We start from the raw sequence: 22,137 nt of genomic DNA on the forward strand, positions 1-22,137 counted from the left end.
CTTAACAAAAATTAAAAGCTTAAACAATTTCAATTTTGTTTAACTTAAAATCAAAACACGATTAATTTTACAGTGACAGTAAGAAAATAATTTCAGTTACAGGAAACTTGAATTATTTTAAACTTCCATGTATTTAGATTTCAGAACAAAGTACTGTTTGGTTGGTATTGATTTTGTTCCCTCCTCTTTGCTGTCATTATTCTCTGACGACACACATGTGCTTTATGTTGACTTTGGTCTTATTCGTGTGATATTTAAGAATATTTCCAAATTTGCTCATTGCGACGTCGATTTTCTGGGTCTGGACTATTCTATGAGATTTTTGGATGCTCGAAAGTTAAGGCTTTCGGGCGGAAATAGTCCCAAACCGACCAAAATCTCACAAGATTGAGGTATGTACGTGACATTGCATAAAATTAAAATACATACATAATGGTGGTTTGCATACATTCATACAATCTATCCACATCCTTGATTTTTTTCTTAAATGAAAATCATGTTATTCCTCGTATAATTCCAGCTAATTTTCCAGAATTGAAACCTGAATGGATTGGGCGGCGGAAACCAATTTTCACAACCGGCATGGCACTCCATTCTCGATTTTGATCGTTCGTCATACAATTGTGGTAAGTTTAATCTATAGTTACTTTTTACATTCTTAAAATTAAAAAAAGGGAATGTTATTTTCGGTTTTTAAAGACTGCTGCTGGACATTATGGCTTCAGGCTGGTGTAAATAGCCTCAATTCATGAGCTGTTATTCATTTGGCCTGGCCCAAATCAATACAACAATTCAGTTTTCATTGTTCGTGGACTTATTTAAAACAAAAGCTGTAAACTTAATTTCCAACGAAAGTTTCCTCCTCTTCAATCCTGCGCCAAAGCGGTGATTTGCGATTTTGCCGATGGAGAAAAATTCAGTCCACCGCAGAATGAACAGGCGGCTATTAAAATTATTAACAAAAGAGGCTGCGCAGGGACGTTGCAAGTTGTAACCAGGGCAACACATCAACCACTGAACTTGTGCGCGGTGTGTCGGGGCGCTACGAATAACACAGAGTGGGTGAGTGAGTGAGTGAGTTGCTCCTCCAAATAATAATCCTCCTGGAGCCATGCCATTAAGTTGATTGCCGAGCGCACCAACCGCGTCGCTATTTTCCTCTCCTCGTTTCCATGTGTGTGCGTTAAATTAATTATTTGTTGATTTTAATTCGCAGCGAACCGCCTTCGGGCACATTTGGTAAATTTGAGCCCCTTTTGAGCGAAATTTCGCACACGCGTTTGTCGGCCGCCTTTTGGAGCTGCCGGCGCCAATTCATTTCGTAATGAGACACCCTTTCCGGGAAACATGCGAGGGTAGATGGAAATTGATATACTTTGTGAAAAGATATTTATTTTACTTAAAAAAAAAAAATTAATCCACTGCTAATACAAAAATATTTTAAAATTAATGTTTTGAAAATTATTAAATATACAGGATTTTAAATTTTAATTGCCTATAATGATTTGATTGCTCGTTCCATGAAAAAAAGATAAAGGATAATATTTGCCTGAAGTTTACGTTTTTAATAACAATTAAAGAGCACGGTAAACTTTTTAATCTGTTATAAATGAAATCAACAAGAGTTCAAAATTGTGAAATCTTAATTGACTAAAATTCAATCATTAAAATACTTTTGTTTTTAAATATTTCTTATGTTACTGGAGAATTTTTTTATTTTTGGAAATGCATGCTGAATATTTACCAATTCATGTACATTACACGCAACTATTATGTAATAAAAATTTAGAAATTATACATTTAACGTACTTTCTTTTTAAAAGAATTTTAGTTACAAATCGTCATTTTTATAAAGGAAAAAGACTGTATTAGAATATGAAACCAAATTTTGAACTGATGGAAAAGGAAATTTTCCTCTCCTTCACAAACAAACCCTTACTGTCGGAGGCGGAAAACGTGGTTTCGCTGGACCATTAGTACCGTCACCGGAAACCGCGAAGTGCTTGGCGATCGCATTACCTTTTGTGTAAAATACCTTCAGTTCAATGGAGGTGACTTTGATTGATGTGCCGCACAAATATGAAACAAATTGGCTTCTGGAAAAAGGAACGACGAAGCACACGTGTGTAATTTTGCGCTCGGCTGCTCCATTTTTAATATCACGTACGAGAGAGAAGCCGGCTGATGATGATGACGGAGTTTTCGCATTACGCGTATGAAAAAAGTTGGCTTCTCTCAGCAGGGCTGTTGTCGAGAGAGAAAGAGATAGAGATGCGAAATATTATACACACTCTCCCTTTTTCATATCACAGCGATAAGGGAAGAGGCCGAAGTATAGCGCGGCAGAATTTCATTTTGGATAAATTGCGTCTCGGTTTAAAATCGGAGGCAAAGTTTTTTACAAAATTGTCGGCGGCTTTTTCAATTTTCTGCGTGTCGCTTGATGGACGAGCAACTGTTGCTAAAACTTTGCGTTGACGCAAGAAGTTTCGAGAGGGAGCCGCTCTAATTTTTTATACTGCGCCACAAGCGACCAAAGAAACAAAGTTTGCTGGAGAACAATTTGGGCGAATTAAACGATGACATGGTTCGTTGTGAAATTAGTTTTGCTTTTTATGTGCACACCGCCCAAAGCACTTCCGGGTTTTATATCCATACAAAAAAATCAAATTGGATTTTCTAAAAAAGGATCAATATTTTTGTTATTGGAATTCTTGTTTAATAACACTTGACATTAATAATTTTTGTTTCAATTTGTGTTTATTGGGTTTGATTTAGGGAAACATTTTCCTCGTAAAAGAACTCATTCAAAATACCAAATACAATTATTTAAAAAGGAAATTCTAAACACATAGAGAGAGAAAAATAATATTAATTTTATTTGGACAGAAATTTGACCGTAATGCATTCCAAAGGCGATATGATTGAGCTTTTATAAATAGTTATCTCACTCAGTTTGAAGTTATATTATTCACAAAAATTAAAAAAAAATCAATTATTCCGCTTTGCCGCCTTTTTGATACTAATTTTAATAGATTTGTGCAAAGCGTCAAGAAGTCGAGCGATTTTTCAAAACCCCCTTCGTATAGCTGCCGAACGAGCACTTTATTAATTGACAATGAAAAATGATTCGCCGCCGCGTCTTTGGAGATTTTAAAAAATACATGTAGGCGCGCGCGTGCACGAGAGAGCAGGAAGAAATGAAATAATTTATTACTCGCGCGCCGAGGAAATCTCAGCAGAGACTCTCTCCATTAATCATTCTCGTCAAAAAAAGAAGTCTTTTTTCTCAAGACGGTGAGTCAACCGGGGCTATTAAGATCTGCAGAACAAAGGGCTGTTTATATACTACCCGAGCGAAAAAGGAACTTTTAGCAAAATTAATGAGAAAGAGCCTCAGCTTCCAATATAACTTCTCAAATGGAGCTCAAAATAATAAATAATACAAATGAAATGATAAATTTTCAAAGTCACTCGTTTTAACAAATAAAAATATGATCTTGTTATTGATTTTTAAATAATTTTGCAACATTTAACGTATGAGAAATCAATTTAAGCTGTTTTCAAAAGAACGTGGACTAGTAAATTTTATTCTCTGTTTTAAATTTTTAAGGGATTATAAGTTTTTGGTTTAATTATTTATTTTTCATAATAATTGAATTTTTAACTGAAATAATATAACTGAATCCAGGAAAAAGTTTAAAAACTCATTTGTCATCTAATAATAATGAGTAGGGGTTAAATTTTAGACTCAGAACTCTCAGTAGATTTTTTTTTTAAATCTTATTAAAAAAAACACTCTATGCCTTTAATTTTACTTGTCCCAAATCATCTCATCAAAACCATATCAATAAATATAAATTTGCTGCTGAATTAGGATTTGACCTTTTGTAATTCCAAGCAATTCCAAGTGAAAGTCGAAATTTGCTTGTTTTATGTAAAATGAAGTTAATTTTCAATTCGTAAAGGACGCTACGCTTACTGCATTTGGCACATTCATGCGGCACTTTTGGTCGCCGCGTTTAGAAATTTCATCCACAGCCCCACAAAACAAAACAGACACGCAGCGTGCTTTTGGTTTTTGAACAAAAGAACAGACGAACATCCAATTTTGCGACCTTTCCGACACAATAGTGAGCAGACGAGGACATTTGCAGACAAGAGGAAAGTTTTGCGCGGCACTGATTTCAATTAGCCGATTTCAGCTCTCTTGCTTACTCGCATGTCAACGCACAAAACGAGTTTCAGTAGAAATATAATAATAAAACACAAACACGCACTGGCAGTTCGCCGCGACGCCCGCCGGCGACGCACACTGCCTCCAATTCTTTTTGACGGCGTTTTCATTAAAATTTCACATGTACATTTCTCCTTGGGCTGCTCGGCAAAATACGTCAGCAACTAACTGTGTTTTTTTATTTTGCCCGAACACACAACGCGCATTTTTATGCTTTTCAAACTCCGAAGGGAAAGCCGTTGTTGGTTTCTGATTACAATGTTATCCAACTTTTTGTTCCACTCCACATGTTCTGGATTTGGTTGGGATGAATTTTAATTAGATGATTTTAAAATTCTAGTTTTTTTTTTCACAGAAATCTGAAATTGTTTTATGGAAAATGGAAATTATAAATGTTGTTTTTATTTAGATTACAACGGATTACAAGAATATTATAATGCAAAATTTATGGACGTAGCTTACAAGTCAACAAAATTTAATTTTTTATACTATTTTTTTTTTTAGATTTCAAAAGGAATTTTGACAATAAATTTAGATCCGCTTTTCAACTATATTATAATATATGATTTTAAAGTGAAATATTTTCTTACTATAAATTTATTTATCTTTTAATTAAAACTCTATTGTTTTTGCTATTTTAATCAGTTCATAATTAAGGGTGGTGTTGGTTCTTTTTAATCATTTGCATTTATACCGCTTTCTCTGAATACATTTTCAGTAAATTAGTTGCCACAATGTGGCCAATGCAGAATAGTTTAATACTCTTGCTTGAAGTTTATTATTTAAAAAAGAATCGTCAATAATAAGTGAAATTACACGATTAATTTAATAAAATCTGAAGTTAGGTAATAAGTTTCAAAAAATTTCGCAGTTAAATTTATTAAAACAAAACTTGTTTAGTTTTGAGTATTTTCAATATTTAATGAGATTTATTTTTTAATTCATTGATTTGATTTTCTTTAATAAATTTTTATTTTAAAGACTTTAAATCACGTTAAATAATTTAAAAATCTATTTGTTATCATATCGAGCATGAGAAAAAGTAAATTAAAACTGATTTCTTTTATATTAATCTAAAAATCATAACATGAATATTTCTTCTTTAAACTGCTGGTTAAACAAACTTAACCACATAATTTTTTTTACCAACCCTATGCAAATTTGTATTACCTCAATTGAGATCTAGTCTTTTCGCATTCCTGATTGCACATAACCCACAAAACACGGGGTGACACATTCTGACCCTCGTCTAGTCCTCCTGGGGGATAAACAAAAGAGGCGAACTGCGATTTGCATTTCAAAGCGGAACGCGGCCCTGTGATCATCCCGGCCAATCAATGCTGCGAGGTGTCAATTCGGTGAAAAGAGCCAGCAAACGAAGGCACGGAATGCACAGTCCCGGCGGCGGCAGGCAGGTAAACAAAGCTCCAATTAGCTCGGGGCCAATTTGTTAGCAAAGGCATTGGCAAAGCCCAGCCGTGAACGTGTCAGATGAGAAGGAAGAGCTGCTGCTGCGTGGTCTGCCGGCGAACGGCTCCAATTATGGTGCGGAATTTGCCTTTTGAGCCATCCGAAGCGGGGCAAAAGGCACAAACAAACTTTCGCCTGTCCACGTCGATTATCACCACCGCCAAAATTACTTTTTTTAGAAGAGGTGTGCTTTTTTATTTGCACTAAAATACACGGAAAGGTCAATGTTACAACAAGATTGTTTCAACTGTAGAAAAAACCAATTCCATGAAATCAATAATTTGAAAATAATTCTCAATACAAAATAATAATTTATGCAGATTTTAATTGCATAATAAAATTTAAAAATGAAAGGGAAAGTACGAAAAATCTGAGCCATCAGAATATAATTAAAAAAAATTCTCTGTTGTTCTTCAACTTAAGATATTAATCACTCTGAACATTTCTTTGAATCTCATTTACATAAATTTAAGTAAAAACTTATGTATTTATTTTATTTCATTCAACAATTCTACTACTCCTGTTTTCTATCACAACAAATCAATGCGAAATACTCGGGAAAATCGGATTTGGAGAGAATTGGCAGCCAGCTTAAGTAAAAAAGCTTGCTAAAATTCCAAATTATACCTATTTTCAAATATATTTTGAGCTTTAAGTCCTTTGTTTTAAATATTAACATTTGATCTAGTTTATGAATCTAATTATTACATATCAAATGCTCATTTTCTTGATCAAAGAGACTTAACAAGTAAAATGCCACTTTCCTCTCTATTTTATCATTATTATTACAATTAACATTAAATTTGTCTGCAGACTGGCGAGACTGCTTATCTGTTCATATTCTAAATTTTGTTTTCCTTTTTACCGTTTTTTCTTACTTAAATGTCGCAGAGCGCAATTTTTTTTCTCCGTTTGTGTAGTTGTTGTTTGTTATTGGTCTCCGTTTATTCTTGCCTTGCTTGGCTGGTGATGGCTGGCCGATGCCAAGCGAAAAAATTTTGCTGGCGAGGAAAATTGCTTTTGCAGCGGCAATTTGCATCGGAAGTTTACGCACAGGCAAACTCGATTTCTTCGCGCAAGTGGCCCCAAGAATAAAGAATATAAAACGCTTTGGCGCTGGTCTTTTGGCAGGACGCGCGGAATTCCACTGCTTTTATGATGGGGGTAAACTCTGGGAAAATAGCCTTCTTTGCTCGCTCGCCAGATTATACTGCCGGGGCGCGCAGCAGAGACAATTTCGTCTCGTCCACGATCGCTATGTCAACATCCCAAGAAAAACACATCCGCGCCGCAATCAAATGCAAGAGCCGGCGAAAATTCGGCCGCCAAGGACTGGAGAAAAAGAGGACAATCCTCTAAAATGAGAAATAACGAAATCCCTGCCCATGGAGACGAAATTGCTTGGTCGTGAAAATTTTGCTACACATACGAGAGTGACCCCTCAAGTCCTGAAGTTTTATTTTGCAATTTTTCTTATATGTTATAAGAAATAATCAGCGTTCATAATTTCCGCATTTAATTTAATTTAATGCAGTTTGGTGAGATTTGTTTTTAGTCTCAATTTTTCCGCAGTGTGGAAGAAGTTGAGAAATTATGGCTGGTTAATTTTTTTTTTAATTTTTCCGAACCTTGTGAATTTTAGAATAAAACAGAATGATTAACTCCAGCAATTTTAAATTGTAAAAATTAATTAATTTAAGAGAACAAAGTAATTTTTATCAATATAAAACTGAAGAAAAAGTAGTGTTCACAAAAGAGGGTACATTAAATTATCAAATTCTAGTTTTAAAAGATCCAAGTAAAGTTTTTTTTAAGCAAATAAGTATTATACAATTCCTCATTAGTATCTCACGTTTTATAAATTCTACAATAGCAAAATAAAATGAAGAATTATTTTATTTGTTTTACATTTTAAGGTTAAATTTATGGCGGCACTTAATTCAAAAGCATTATTTTAGTATTTTTATATCATTTTTTAAACAAAATTATTTTGATAGAATTTTCCAAATTTTGATAATTTTAAAACTATTTAAAAAATTTAAGAACTAACGGTTAAAATGCCACATAAAAAATTCATTTAGAAAAGTTTAAAATAAACTGGTTCAGAAATTATAAAAAAAGACTGAAAACAGCTCAAAAATATAGATTCTAAGTCATATTTTGTGGGAGGAATTCCAATTCTTGTTAGGATCAGATTATTTTGATACAAAGGACTTTATTATTTGGAAAATGTATTATAGGGTAATTATAAAGAAAAAAAAATTAAATTTTTGTTACTTTTGATAAACAAATATTTATCACAATCATCAATTATATATCTAATTTTTTCTTTTCTGAAGAATCTAAATTACAAAACTGAAGCTAATTTCCGCTTTCTCCATGTTCCAAAATCGGGTTATTTTCATCTTTTAAATGGAGAAATTCACTGCAAAAATGAACCCTGCCAGCAAATAATAATCCAATAAGCCTTTCCCCAGCGCCCCTTGAAGAACAATGACACGGAGATTTTCGCCGAAGTCATAAATCAAGTGGGCGCTGCGAGGCCAATTAAGACGGAATTATATAAAGGGCCACCTTTTCCATATAAAACGCGGCGCTCTTTTCTGCGATAATCACGACAGTGCATCTGGAAAAAGGAGTCGCTCGCTCTTTCTCGTCAGCGCAGGAGAATTATGAAATTTGTGGGCGACGTCACAATAGCAGCAAGTGCACAATGAGCAGCTCTGATGGCATTATTCTGCGGGAAAGGCAGGCGCAGGCTAACGTCAAAAACAGAATGAGCGCAGAGAGGAGAGAAACGAAAACTGCCGCGCCCGTTTATTCGTTGGAATAAATTTATTTTGCAAAACGCTCTCCCAGCTCTTTCTTGGCGCAGAAATAATTCCTCCGCCAGCGGCTGCCGCCGAGGAGCAGTTGAATGCGCCCGGAGAGATGAATAACAACAATTATAATTCATATCTCATAAGAGGCATCTCTCTCTCTCTCTTTAATGCGGCCCACATTGAAATTGCCATCGCCAGCCAGACTTATCTTTCCCAGCAACCATTGCACATATAATGGAGTTTTGCTTTTCTCCGCTCTAGCAACACGAGATTTGTGGCTTTCCCATTTTCGGATGCGGCCAATTATGAACGTATTTGGTAATGAGCTTCTCCTGGAACTGGCAAGTGAAGCTCTTTGAAGGAAATAATAATCAGGTGCGTGTATAATGGGACCGTTCTTGAATTATTTAAGACGAATTATTATATTCATTTTCACTCATACTGAGGATTTTTCTGGAAACGTTTTATTTTTCCTTTACTTCAGTAAAATAAATTTCAGAGAAATATACAATGCAACTTTGATTCATACAAGGAACACATTCTTACAACAGAAAAGAGTTTTTGCTATTGCGTAGTGTTAAAAAATCCACATAAATTTAAAAATTGGTGCAAAATTTGTGAAAAGAACCTTCAAAAAACATATATCTGAAGAATCAGATTGGTGGTTAAAATAAATTAAACTCTCTGTCCAATATTAATCTAAAATCATTCCTGAACGATCCCTGGTGTATTATTTTAAGTACAACTCTTGGGCCACAAAAGCCACAATCAATTCACGATTGTTTCCAAGCCTCTCAATTCAAAGTCAAAACTACAGTCTCCACTTCAAAGGACTTACCAAAGTTAGTCGTCATTTTCTTGCTCACAGCTCAATTCAAACATTCTGTGAAGCCAGAAGCCTTCTTAACAAATTTTGGGAAAAGTCTGCATAATCGACATAAAAAAAAATATTTTAAAAAGTTAACAAAATTACAGCTTAAAAAGGGTCGATTTTTAGTCTCTGTATATTTTCTGAAAAAGGAGTTTGCTTTAATTGGATTTATTCACTGACAAAAAAGTAAAGCAAAATCATATTGGACGGCCAATAAGGTAGAAAATCTCTTCATCAAATTGTTAGGAGCACATCGGCCACAATTTTGCTTTAAGTTAGTGTAAAGCCGATTAAACTAAACCCTTTCTCAAAGTTTGTAACTTCAAATAGATTAATAATTTGTTCATTTTTATCATGAGCGAATATAGCTTTACTTTCATTGTGATTATTCCGTTCACTTTGATGACCTGTTTTGCTCATTTTTAAAAATTTTCATTCAACAAGGATATAAAATAGAGTTAATTTTAAAAAAATACCTCTTTCAATTAATTTACGTATGAAATATTAAAGTTGTAAAGGTCAATTTTAAAAATTAACTGATTTTCCCTGATGTGAAAGTTTTAATTCCTAGTGAAAAATTTATTTTTGCTACAGAGAGCGCACGAAGTTGGCGCACATTTGCGGACGTGTTTTTAAAAAGCAAATAAAAAACATAACCGGCTTAATTTCCGCGGCTCCATAAACTCGGAGGAAAGCACCTGCATAATTAAAGCGCAAAACCGGCGGATCTGCTGCATTTGCTCCGCTGGAACTTAATCCGCGGCGAATTTTTTTCCTGCCGGCAGACGTTATGAGCGAGATTTAAACGGGCAAAAAGCGGCCGAATTAATGAAATTCGCCGGGCTTTAACGAGCGCGCTAACACCGGTCAAAAAATTTTAATACACCCGCCCTGTCGGGACGGACGTTTTTTATGCACGTTGGCAACAGAAAGAATAAGAGAGAGAAAAAAGGCAGCAATAAAAATGTAGCCTTGTTTGCCGAGTACTTAATCTGGCCGAGATAATTCCGACAAGATTACACGCCAAGATTGCAGTGGCGAGATACATGCCGTGGAGTGGGGACAGCCAGTTGGAGAGAGAGAAAAGCAGCAGCGTATGATACATAAAGAAGACGGAAAAACAATTCCAACTTTAGTCATTTCTTTTATTAGAGTCCATAGCGGAAAAATGAGGCAATTTTCAGCTCTCAACGTGCACACAGGGCAAACTTTGTCTGATTCTAGATTGGCCCGAGCATGACCCTGCGCCTTTCGTCGACTCTCTCATTTTTTCTCTCGCCCTTCCTAATAAATGTTTCTCAAATTTCCACAAACTTTTTGCTCTCATTTTGGTAACAAATGCGAACGCCGGCTGCTGATTGGCGCCGTAAACAAATTTCTGCAGCTCATCTCGGTGTGGCTTTGGACCGAGGGATTTGTGCCGAATTAACCCTTGAGGTTAGCGTTTTGCAGGGGTGGAGGAGGAGAAGCGGCAGACACTGCGGTTTTTTCATTTGGAAGCGTTGAAACAACAAAAACCGAGATGTAATTAGTTTTATGCAAAAATTTGAAACTGCGGAAATTTTTTATTTACTTGATGCAGGAAAGATATTTTTGAACAATTAAATTAACCAAACCTTTGATGTGATTGTTGACAAAAACACTTGGACATTTTAAGCTAGGATTTCATTATTATCTTTATTGCATATTATGTTTTGTTAGTCTGAATAAAGTTAACTCTATTTTCTCTCAAGATCATTGTAAAAATAGAAATTAATACTAAGAATAATTAAAAACATGCAATTTTAAATTTTATGTATTGAATTTTAAAACTCTTTAACCGTTGAGCAAAACTCAATCAAATTTTGATTCAAAAAAAGATAATAAGATTAAACATGTTATAATATTTTAGACGGTGTACAAAATTTGAACTTGCAAATTGTAAAATAAAATTTAATTTTACTTAAATTTTAAATTCATTATTTTTTAAAATGGTATTTTACGTTTGACCAAATTTATAAATAAATTATATTCAATTTAAAACTTAAACAAACACATATTTATTATTAATTAATATTATTTTATTAATTACTATTATTATTTTCTTGAATATCAGTATATGCAGTTAAAAGTTGAATAATTTATTGATCCTTTTAAATTATAAATATTCCAGAATTCATTATGCTATTTTAAAATAATATTGCAAAATCCCTTCGCATCTTTTCTTGATTCTAAGAAATTTAAAAAAATCATTATGTCTCGCTTCTCGCTTATTTTGCAAAATGTGCAATTAATTGTGTTGCCTTCTTTGGGCACCAATTTTCTTTTCTCTGTAGACCAATGGAGTTTTCTTTTCATCACCAAGAGATAAATTTCCACTCTTGGCCGTTTCAAATGGCACCACCACGCATACACTATATTTTTTTCCTTTTCTAAAAGTGTGTAATCCCCATTGAATTTGCGCAAAACACCGAGCTGCATATTTGGATTTCCCATGCGAAGCGTGGTCTTTTTTTCGGAGAGCGAATATAGCCTCTCTTTGAATCGGAAAATCCGATAAAGCAGCGCACAAAGAAAAAAGAGAGTAGACGCGGTCGGAAAAACACAAACGGAAAGAGTGGCAGCCCTTTTTATTCGCAGCGAATGCTAATTCCATCAGCAGAAAGGGACCGAAATCGCGTAATTAAACCAATTTCCACGCGACTGATTCAATTTCGCGTACAAACACACCAACCCTTTTTGCCAGGCGTGTCGCGTCCAATAACTCGGCTTTCTTGTTGTCCTGCGGCGGCCCAAGGGAATCCTAGCTCCATTTCCACACCCCTACATCATCAATACCTTAAATTACCTATCACGCCTGGATATTGGCTCGGCTTTTATTTGGTAAACACGACCGTGTGTGATGGCGTTGTAAAAAAATAAAAGAGAGAGAGTGCCAGAATTGGATCGGTCTTCTCTTGATGATGATGACCCTATGGTGTAAAACGTGCAGTGGGACGCGAATCTGCGAGGAATAAATTGCGAGCGAGCTGCGTTTGTTGTCGGACTTGATGGGATTTTTGTTTGGACTAACTTGCTTTTGTGTCACGCAGCGTTCCTGATGGGACGAGCGACCGTGTATATTTTTTTATGTGAAATCGTGATTATTTGAAAGCAGATTGCTTTTTGCAATGAACAAGGGGGAGACAAATTCACCAAGGTATTTTTTTTTTCAATTTTGAGTGAGTTTTCAGGCAATGTTTTGTATTTTCAATTGACACGGAACAATTCATTTATTATTGCGTTCAATCATAAAAATATTTTTGAGTAAAAGAAAGCGGAGAAATTCAGGAACAAGAGAAAAAATTAAAAAAAAAACCCACAATATTTTTCAGAAAAAAGTGAAAAAAAAAAACAAAATTCAAATTTTTTGGGTTATAGTTTTCTTATTTAAACTATGTAAATTTATGATGGTGGACTCAAAACTTCTTACATGTAAAAATCTCATTTCTGAATATAGATTTTTAAGCGGATTCATGTTTTGGTGCAATTTTTTGTAAAATAAAAACGAAAATTAACCAATATTATATTTTAAAAAACGATTCAAATAACCTTTAAATGAAATAATTTTGTGTAAAAATTCTTGTTTGGCTGAAAACATTATTTTATTTTTTTACAACCCAATCTCCATTGGCTTTTCCGAATTTATCACAAATTACAAAGTTTTTTTTATAAGATTAACAAATTGCGTTGGCTTTTCTCTCTCATGCAACACGCCCTTAATCTTTTTTACGTTCCGGATTTACAATCTCTGCAGTTTCCCGCAGCAGCTCCGGTTACTGCGCATAAGAATTAACCGTTTATGTTATTCGTAAAGCAGAGAGGTGCAAAACTAATTAAGCGCAGACAATGGAGTTGGTCGGTCGGTTGGTCGGGCGCGCGGCGGCGGCGGCTGCATTTTGCTTTACGGCTACTGCGGCAGTAATCAAATGAAGGCCGCGATGATTCTGGCCGAGAGCGCGCGCACCCAATTACGGCCGCCGCTGATTAATATTTCACCTCCGCACTTCAGACACGCGAATTATGCTGTTCGTCCGGCCCGTCGTAATTTTTGTGCCACTTGGTTTGGAACGAAGGGAGATAAGTGTTGACTTTCCCATTGTGCTCTAGACATAAAAATTTATTTGAGCAAAAAAGTTCTTTGGATGATATCATGAATTTTTATTTTAAATGGTTAAATTTTTATTCTGATCTTCTAAAATTTCTCCAGAATTTTAATTATTAATTTTGGGACGGTTCGATATAGCAAAAAAATTCATCACAAATATGATATTTTTTTACGATTTCAAACACATTTTAAGGTAAATATATAATGTGAGCTTTTATAGACTGTTAACCATTTATCCAAATTCTTGTCAATTTTCGTCTTTTTTATTTTTTAAGTAAAAGACTTCCTAACTATTCTTCTCATCCATTTTTGCAAATTTATATATTTTATGATGAGCACAATGAATAGTGATAAAAACTTTTGATAAGGAAATAAACTTTGTCGGAATCGTTTTCCATTCAGATTAGTGAACAGTCTGCAGTTTATATATGTAGCTTTGCACATAACTTGCATCAATTAGATGCGAGATCTTTCAGCTAACGAGCAGCAAACAATAGAGCGCGCTTTCCGAAGCTGCAGGACGTTGTTTTCTCTCGCCCGAATGTATACAATCCCGCTTCTCCATCTCGTTAATAATAACAACCTTGCTTGCTTTTCTCCCTCTCTCTGCACAAACCACCGTGCTCTGCACGTTTTGTTGGTTCAGATAAGGCCCACAGGCTAGCTCATTAAGGGATGCATTTCGATTAAAACTTCTTATCAAGTAAGAGCACCACGCGCCTGCTCTTCTTCGTCTGCATCCATTTGATCTCCTTCTTCTGTAATTGTATTGCGAAAGTTCCGTTCAGTCGGCTGAGGGTGTTTTATCGGCCAGCAAGGAGGAAAGAAGCCGCACAATTCTACTTTTCTCATTACACAGAAGTAAATTTTAATGAGAGAGAGAAAAGCTGCGCGCATCTTGCAGCGTCGGCAGCTTTGCAGGAACTTATTTTCCATGCACTTCTCTTATAATCCAAGCCAAACGAGAGACGAAAATTAATTTTCAATTAAGGACTCTTTGAACAAACTTTTATATTTCCGCTTGTCGTCTCTTTTAATCCTCCGGTGTAATCTTTCTTAATCGAAGTTAATCCTTCCGAACACGCGTTTCCTTTTCATTGCGCCGCATTATCTTCTTTTCCAAAATCCAAATGCGTACGAGCAATTAATTCCATCACCTTGCAGAGGAAAACATCTCTCCACCCACGCTATACCTCTGTCTGTGCAATCGGCGAAACTCGCCGTAACCGGGCTAATAATCGAGGGCGAAATGTTGAGCAAACACACCGACGCCGCTACTTCAGAGCGAGAGTGCCTTCACGAGACCGGAATCGGCAAAATGTTTCAGGGCTCTTGAGTTTGGCTTTATTGACCACCAACTAGGTGAAAGTCTTAATTCAGAACTCACAAGTTTTGTCAAGTAAACACAAGAAATAATTCACCTATTTGCTTTGAATTATATAAAAATTATGCAAATTTGATCTTTACTTTTAATTGATTTATTCTGATATTCCGAGACTAGATATAATTCAACAGAGACATTATTTTAATTGAATTCATTTTATTTAATGTCATTTAAAAATAAATATCCTTTATTATATGTTTGTGATATTAAAAAAATAATTCTTGTTGTACAAGAATTATCATCAAGTTTGGTCAATTAAATGCATTCCAAAAGCATGAAAGAAACATAAATTTTTTTGTGATTGACAACGACGCAATAATTTTAATTAAGACAATGTTAATGAAACTTACTATTAAATTAACTCGTATTATATTATTTTGCTCGTAATTTGAAAACGTGGATGTCGAAAATTTATTCCTTTCAAAGCTTATTTTCACTAACAATGCTTGCCAAGCACAACATTGCGCGCTTTTTACTCTTGAGGATGGAAATTTGGAGTTAAGCTTCTTATGTTCTGTTTTGGAAGCATATAATTCTATTGTTCGTGCTTTTTGCCCACTAGTTAAATATTACCTTTTTTGCATGTTTTTTCCGCCCGTCGGAGGATTTTCCTCATTATTTGTAAGTTTAACAAAGGCTTGTTAGCAGCAAAAAAACTCAAATATTTGTTAGTCCCTGTCTAGACTGCCGTAATTGCAAAAAAGGATGTTGAAGTCAATATTTGAGGAGGAATAGGGAAATTGAGGGAAATTATAATAACAACGTTTTTAAGTTTTTAAGATGACACAAGTTCATTTTGCAGTTGAGGCCAGTTGCTTTTTTATTTCTTAAATCAAATTAATTTTTTAACAACCGTGAAAAAAGAAATTTTAAGTTTGCCTTTGTGATAGATCAATAAACACAATTTGCAACTAAAAAGAAAAAAAAATGTTTTCTGGCAGGGGTATTTCCCGTTAATATTATGTTGTATGAAAAAATAAACAACAAATAATATTAAAATTGTATTTCAGAACAGAATTGTATACAGCTTTCTATCCCCACAATCAGGTCCACAGACTTTTAACTGAGTTAAAGAATTCCATAATAATTATCTTAATTTTCCATTCGCAAGTTCTAAAAGTTTGTTTTTTAAAGTGAGTAATTGATAATTATAATTATTTCCAGTTAGTTTCTGTCGCACAGACAGATTTCGATTTTTGAGAGCCCTCGGGCGTTCGGGAACGCGTGGTGGTTGTCGGCGGGTGAACGACGGAGCGAAATACACACGTATGTATTATTGCAAATGGTGTTTGCATGTCGGTCGGGTGGCGGATGGGCCGAGGGGCTGCATCTGTTGGCACTCTCATTTGCATCTGGAGCACCGGCAAACCGAATTCGGCGCCTCGCAAGATGGTGTGAAAAGTTAGTAGCGAGTTTGTGCGCGTGGCGCCTGCAGGCGTGCCAAACATAATGGGGCTCTCCTTCCTACTCCATCTCGCTCTCTGCGAAACTCATTCGGCGACGTGTGTGTGTGGGTACGAAATGTTTGCCGACGAAAAAGGCCTGCGGTGCCGCCGCCGCATGTTTATTAATTTACTGCCTTATTCCTTTTCGCGAGAGAGAGCGGGATTTTTCGCGCACCACCCTCGCCGCCCCACATTCATAAAAATTTATATACTTACTTTTTGTGTTTGGGGGGCTTTTCCAGGTTTGCTCAAACGGTTAACTTGTTGTGCGTGCATGTTTGAACAAGACATTATTCAGCCACATCAAAGAAAAGGACCCGACGTTACTTTTTTCCCTTTCGCTGTGTATTGAGTGTGTTTTGTGTGTGCGTGGTTTCGGGTCCATTTAACCCGACAGAAGTTTTGGAAATTTAATCTTACTAGTATTATGTGTTTGAAACTACCTTAATAGGAAATATAGGAAAATGAGAATTAAGAAAGTAAAAAACTGCAATTTTCTTAAGATAGAGAACGTCTGGATTAAAATTTTCCAAAGTTTTGAGCACCATTTGCAAAATTATAATTTTTTTCCACACTTGTAGCATTAAACTGATTTTCAAAGAAGACAAAACTTTTTAATACAAAGCTTTTTTTCGTGGAAAATCAATGTGTTAGAATATCCTAATTAAATTTTTGCAATAATTTTGGATCAAAATAAATATTTAGAAACAATTCAGGGATAGAATTGATAGAATGAACTACTATAAGAAGACTAAATAGTCCAAAAATCCTAAAAACGATTGTCTTTAAACTGGCCAGTAATCTGAAATTGCGCTAAAAAGAAGTGAATTTATAAAATCTTAAAAAATCTCTTAAGGAAGAGAGAGAAAAAATAATTTGTAACCTCACAAATTTTATATCAGCACGTCACTGTTCGCAATATTCCATTAATTCTGGAGCAAATTGGAAAAAGCAGACAAAAACTTTTTCACCAGTCTAAATGTTAAAATTTTCATATCACCCTGTTTGTCGTTAATCCACTGTTTGTGTTGCTGTCGTCATCTTGTAATTTTTGGCTTATAACTCTGCCTCTGTGTTGGTTCAGAGGAAACTCAAACAGATATGTTGTGTACCTGCCGTCGGCAATTGTGCACATCTTGTACCGCCCCAGGCAATATGAGTCTGGGATCGGCATCTCGGTGGCTCCTTGTTTAGCAGCAGATCATTAAGCAAGCCAAATATGTGCTCAGGATCCGATTGTAACCATGAGCCGTCTCTTCCTGCGCACCACGGAACAATACATTGTTATTGTTGATGTGCGCGGAATTGTAATGGGACAGACCTTCCTTGTCTTCCATATTCCCTTGTTAAACTTCAAACATATGAAAAAAAAAAATGCTTCAAGCTGATGTAGAGGGAGAACCAGATAAATTATAACTTCATACGTATTATGTAGCTATCTGAAAAAAAGATCCTAGAGGAGAAATTTAATTTAAAAGTGAGTTACCAACGTTATATCTAAAATTTTCAATATTCCTAGAGAAGGGGAAACGCAAAAGGGCTTAAAAAATTGGATATTTTTTTATTTATCCTTACCTGTGAAAATAGTTTCATCTACACCTGATCAGAACATTGTTAGGGTTCTTTTTTAATCAGACTTAAACGATTAATTCAACCAGAAGCCCGTTTTCACTTCAATTAACCTTTTTTTCAATTGAAAGATATTAAAGTGCTTCGTGCAATGATTTGGTTGTTTTCTCAATTTTTAATTAATTTAATACAAGGTTTCACCCTAAATAAGAGCAATGCAAAAAACTAAGCTTGCTACAAGTAAAGTTAAGTGCCTAGGCGGCTCCTTCATTTAATTTTTAAGCTATTTTTCAAGATTTAATTTTTAATTTATACAAGGTTCCGCCCTAAATAAGAGCGAAGCAAAAAAACTCAGCTTGCTTCAAGTGAAATTAAGTGTTGAGGCGACTTTTCCATTAAATTTAATTTTAAAGCTTTTTTTCTAGATTTGAATGTGCTTCGTGCAATGATTTGGTTATTTACTCAATTTTTAATTAATACAAGGTTCCTGTCCAATAATATAATCTTTATAATCTTAAAAAAGCTACACTCAAATCATAAGTACGCAGATTTACCTATTCAACAACATTTTATGCAGTTTGACACCTTCTATTTTATTTATTATTTATATGACACAAATATGGAACCTCCATACAGATCTTTAGTAATAAGTAGATTGAAGTTAAAAATTTTAACCAATTTTCTGATTCTCAAATGAATTTGTTATCATAATAAAAATGAAATTATTGAAAACATTTCTTCTAATCTGTGAAGGAAGTGATATTGACGACGTTTCTTATAACATAGACTTAAATGCCCTGTAGCAAAAGCAGATCAAGTGGAGCGCTGATTCAATGGAAATTTCCAGTCTCGTAATCATTGCACGTTAATTGATCCCCTGTACTGCAGCAAAGCGTGCTATAGCTAAACTCTCGATCACTACGTTTGTATTGCAAACTGCTGGCTGGTAGTTGATTTGCCTCTCGCGAGCTCCTGTGTGTGTGTCTTTACAAGTGCACATTCGCTCGAATGAATTTCATTACGTCGCTTGCATTATTGCCACGGAATATATCCTTTGGCGCTGCGAAACTGCCGCTGCAGCTTATAAGATGGATTTCCGCGTGCGATCTGAATGGGCTGCTCATCACGCTTCAAAGTTTATCGGATTCAATTTAGCAAAATATTCTGCGCCATCCCAGTGAAGCAGACAATTTTGAGAAGCCAGTGCTGCTTTTCATTTCAATCTTGATAACGTCAAGCATAAACTCTATTATTGTGAGTTGGATGTAAAAACTAATAATCTTGTAGTTATCAACACTGATATTATAATATGCATGACGCCAATATTAAATCTGCTATACATCTGCCTTATAATTTTTCTATAAATTTATTCAAATTTTGGTTGTTCAATTTAAATTTTCCACAATTTGCAAGTTTTCATTTGAGCTGATCAATCGCTACCTAGACGGTTTATTAAAAAAAGAATTAAAAAACTAATCAAATTGTATATAAATGTGCTCTTTGGGTAATTAATTATTGCAATTTTATCGATTTTGTAGTTGGCAATTCAACAAAAACAAGACAAGAGACGTTAAAATATTATTTTATAAAACCAATTTTATTGCAGTAAATACAATCTTCAGAGAAAAATAATTCTGTGTCATGAAATTTAAATTTTAAATCATGTTGAAAAAGCTCAGACATTGACAAATGCCTGCAATTACTCCCAACTCTGCCTGTTGTAGCGATTTCTAATGCTCATTTTCCTATTTTTTTAACTTACCAGTCAGAAACGGAGCTTTTTTCATTTCAATTTTCTAATATGTATGGTTTCTATCTTTATTTAAATTATTATTGTTGTTGTTTATTTTTCCACATTGTTACAAATACATTGTTTATATTCAATTTTTTGAAAAACAAATGTGGATATAAATTTTAAATTTTATGAATACCACATCTTGCCCCATACAAATTAAACAAATTAAAAAATTTGAAAAATTTGAACTTCAAAAAAAATTAAGATGGAAAAGAAATTTAAATTTTTTTTTAATAGTTCATTTATCACATTGATTAAAGAAAATTAGTTTTAATTTTTCGCAGCTCATAAGACACTCTTATCACGAAACGATCACTTTATTTTCTAATAAAATTTGCTCGTATTTTTGCAGAATCGCGTCGGACGGATCCTCCCCGAGAATCACGTGGGCCCCGCGTGATTGGCAGGTGCGAGCGGCCGTGTCGGAGGTCGCGGGGTCTCTGGGTCTGTGGGTGGCCCTTGCGTGTTGCCGCGGCGGCCGCGAGGGATCCCGCCCTCCGCGGCATGCGCCGCTGGAGGCTCGCAGGGGCGCATGACTCGGCGGCCGACGACGGTGGTGTCGCGGGCGCTGCGCTCACTCGCGCTTCGGCTGCTGCGATCGATCGAGTCAGTTGGACTGCGAGGCCCGCCGACGAAGCCTCAGACAGAGACGCGCGGCACCGCTCCTCGACACGTGTGCAGTTATTATGACCTTTGGCCCCTGACGCAGCCATGGACGCGCTCACGCTCACCAGCTGCGCCCTCGCCTTCGCCCTCTACTACAACACGCTCGACGCCGGCTTCGTCTACGATGACAGGTAGGAGAAACTTAATTTTTATTATTAATCAAAAATTCACCAAAAATGCTGAAACTTATTTAAATTAAAATCATAATTTTGCATTAGGAAAGTTTAAGTAATTCAATTCTGGTTTCGCGGAATTTTAAATTCCATTTTATATGTGTTTTAATTCTAAATTTTTGAATGCATACTTAAAATTAAAAAAAAAAATAATATTTATAATAATTCAATTCTGCTTATTTAAAAGAGCAAAATTAAGTATAATCTGGCCCTGTAACTATTGGGAATTGAAACAAAATTTATCAAGATTGGAATCAAATTTTGAAATACTTTCAACTTTATATTCAGAAGAAATCTCCAAATCCGAAAGAATTTCATAAATCATCCTGCATGAATCTTTCTCTTAAGAAAAAAAACTGAAATTAAGTTGATCTCTGAATCGTTTCTTTTCTCAAAGTTTATAATTCTCTTTGAACTAATTCCTGCGTCACTTTCGACAAAGTTTCACCAACTACCTTCCTCCACTGAAACAGTACAAGTTCACCACGCAGCAACAATAATCAAAGGGCCTTTATTGTTAAACCCGCGACCACTCTATTCATAGCCTGCGAAATTCCAAAGTTTCAAACTTGGCGTTAGTTCCTAGGGTTCGAAGAAATTGGGACAAGTGTATATACCAGTATTATTAGTTGCGATTATTTCATTACGCTTATTCGCCAGACCGGTGGTTTCTTAGCAACGTGGCAAAGAAGCCGGTCGGTCGGTCTCTCTGTTGCTCGCGGCGGCGGTGGCGGCGGCGGCAGTTTGTTCGTTCCTCCTGTTGCTCGCCCGCCGTCGGCCTGCCCGTCACAAAAATGAGAGCACGCACTTGTTTGTTGGCGCACGCGGAAATTTTCCAGCACGAGATTCGGGCGTATCTGATCGTCTGGAAAAACAAACACAGGCCAGAAATAGCAATTCTGCCTGACGAGTGTTGTTTTTCTCTCTTTCTGCAGGCAAAAGGGAAAATATTTCACTTAAATAAGAGACTTGCATCATCAAATCTGAACCTCTTTTAATGCTACTTCTCTGCGTTCTAATTGTGCACGAAAGCTGGATTTTGAAATGATCAGGAAGGTCAATCAATATTTTGAAGTTTCAGATGTAAGAGAAAATTTGAATTCTGAAAAAAAGCACATAAGGAGCATATTTAATTAGAAAATAAATTTAAAAGATCGACTGCATTTAATTTGCAACAAAATTTAATTAAATGAGGTTTTTTTTTACTAGAAAAATTTCAAATATATTGAAGTTGAAATAATTACAACAAAATTTCATGCCTTTTGAGAGAAAAAAAAAAATAGATTTTCCACCCTACTTTCCTCAAAAACTGGTGTTTCAAATTTTTTTTTGCATAAAAAATCTCCCATCGAATATGGATTTTTGTAAAGAAAATTTTAAATTCTGTAGTAATTTTCTTGTATTAGTTTTGGATTTTTTCCCGCTATTCTGATATTCCAAAATTTAAACGTTGAAATTAGGTGGTTTAAAAATATAAATTTTTTTAAACTGACAGACCTCTAATTAATTGTTATGTTTTTTGTCTGTATTTTGGTCCATCCGTAAATACGAGACCTCGTTAAATTCATCCCCCGTCGCG

At 35.2% G+C, this 22,137-nt stretch overlaps 1 protein-coding gene across 1 annotated transcript in view; it reads left to right on the forward strand.

The window, feature by feature from the left end:
- Positions 1 to 225: 225 nt before the first annotated feature.
- LOC132205872 (protein O-mannosyl-transferase TMTC2) overlaps positions 226 to 22,137 on the forward strand; it is a 189,796-nt gene continuing 167,884 nt past the window's right edge. Inside the window, exons 1-3 of the mRNA XM_059635221.1 lie at positions 226 to 392; positions 533 to 626; positions 20,072 to 20,516. Of these exons, the coding sequence (XP_059491204.1) occupies positions 20,431 to 20,516 (86 nt within the window). The 5' untranslated portion in view covers positions 226 to 392; positions 533 to 626; positions 20,072 to 20,430. The remainder of the gene's footprint in view (positions 393 to 532; positions 627 to 20,071; positions 20,517 to 22,137) is intronic.

The sequence above is a fragment of the Neocloeon triangulifer genome, unplaced genomic scaffold (genome assembly GCF_031216515.1).
Source record: "Neocloeon triangulifer isolate White Clay Creek 2 clone unplaced genomic scaffold, ASM3121651v1 ptg000003l, whole genome shotgun sequence".
Lineage (NCBI taxonomy): Eukaryota > Metazoa > Arthropoda > Insecta > Ephemeroptera > Baetidae > Neocloeon > Neocloeon triangulifer.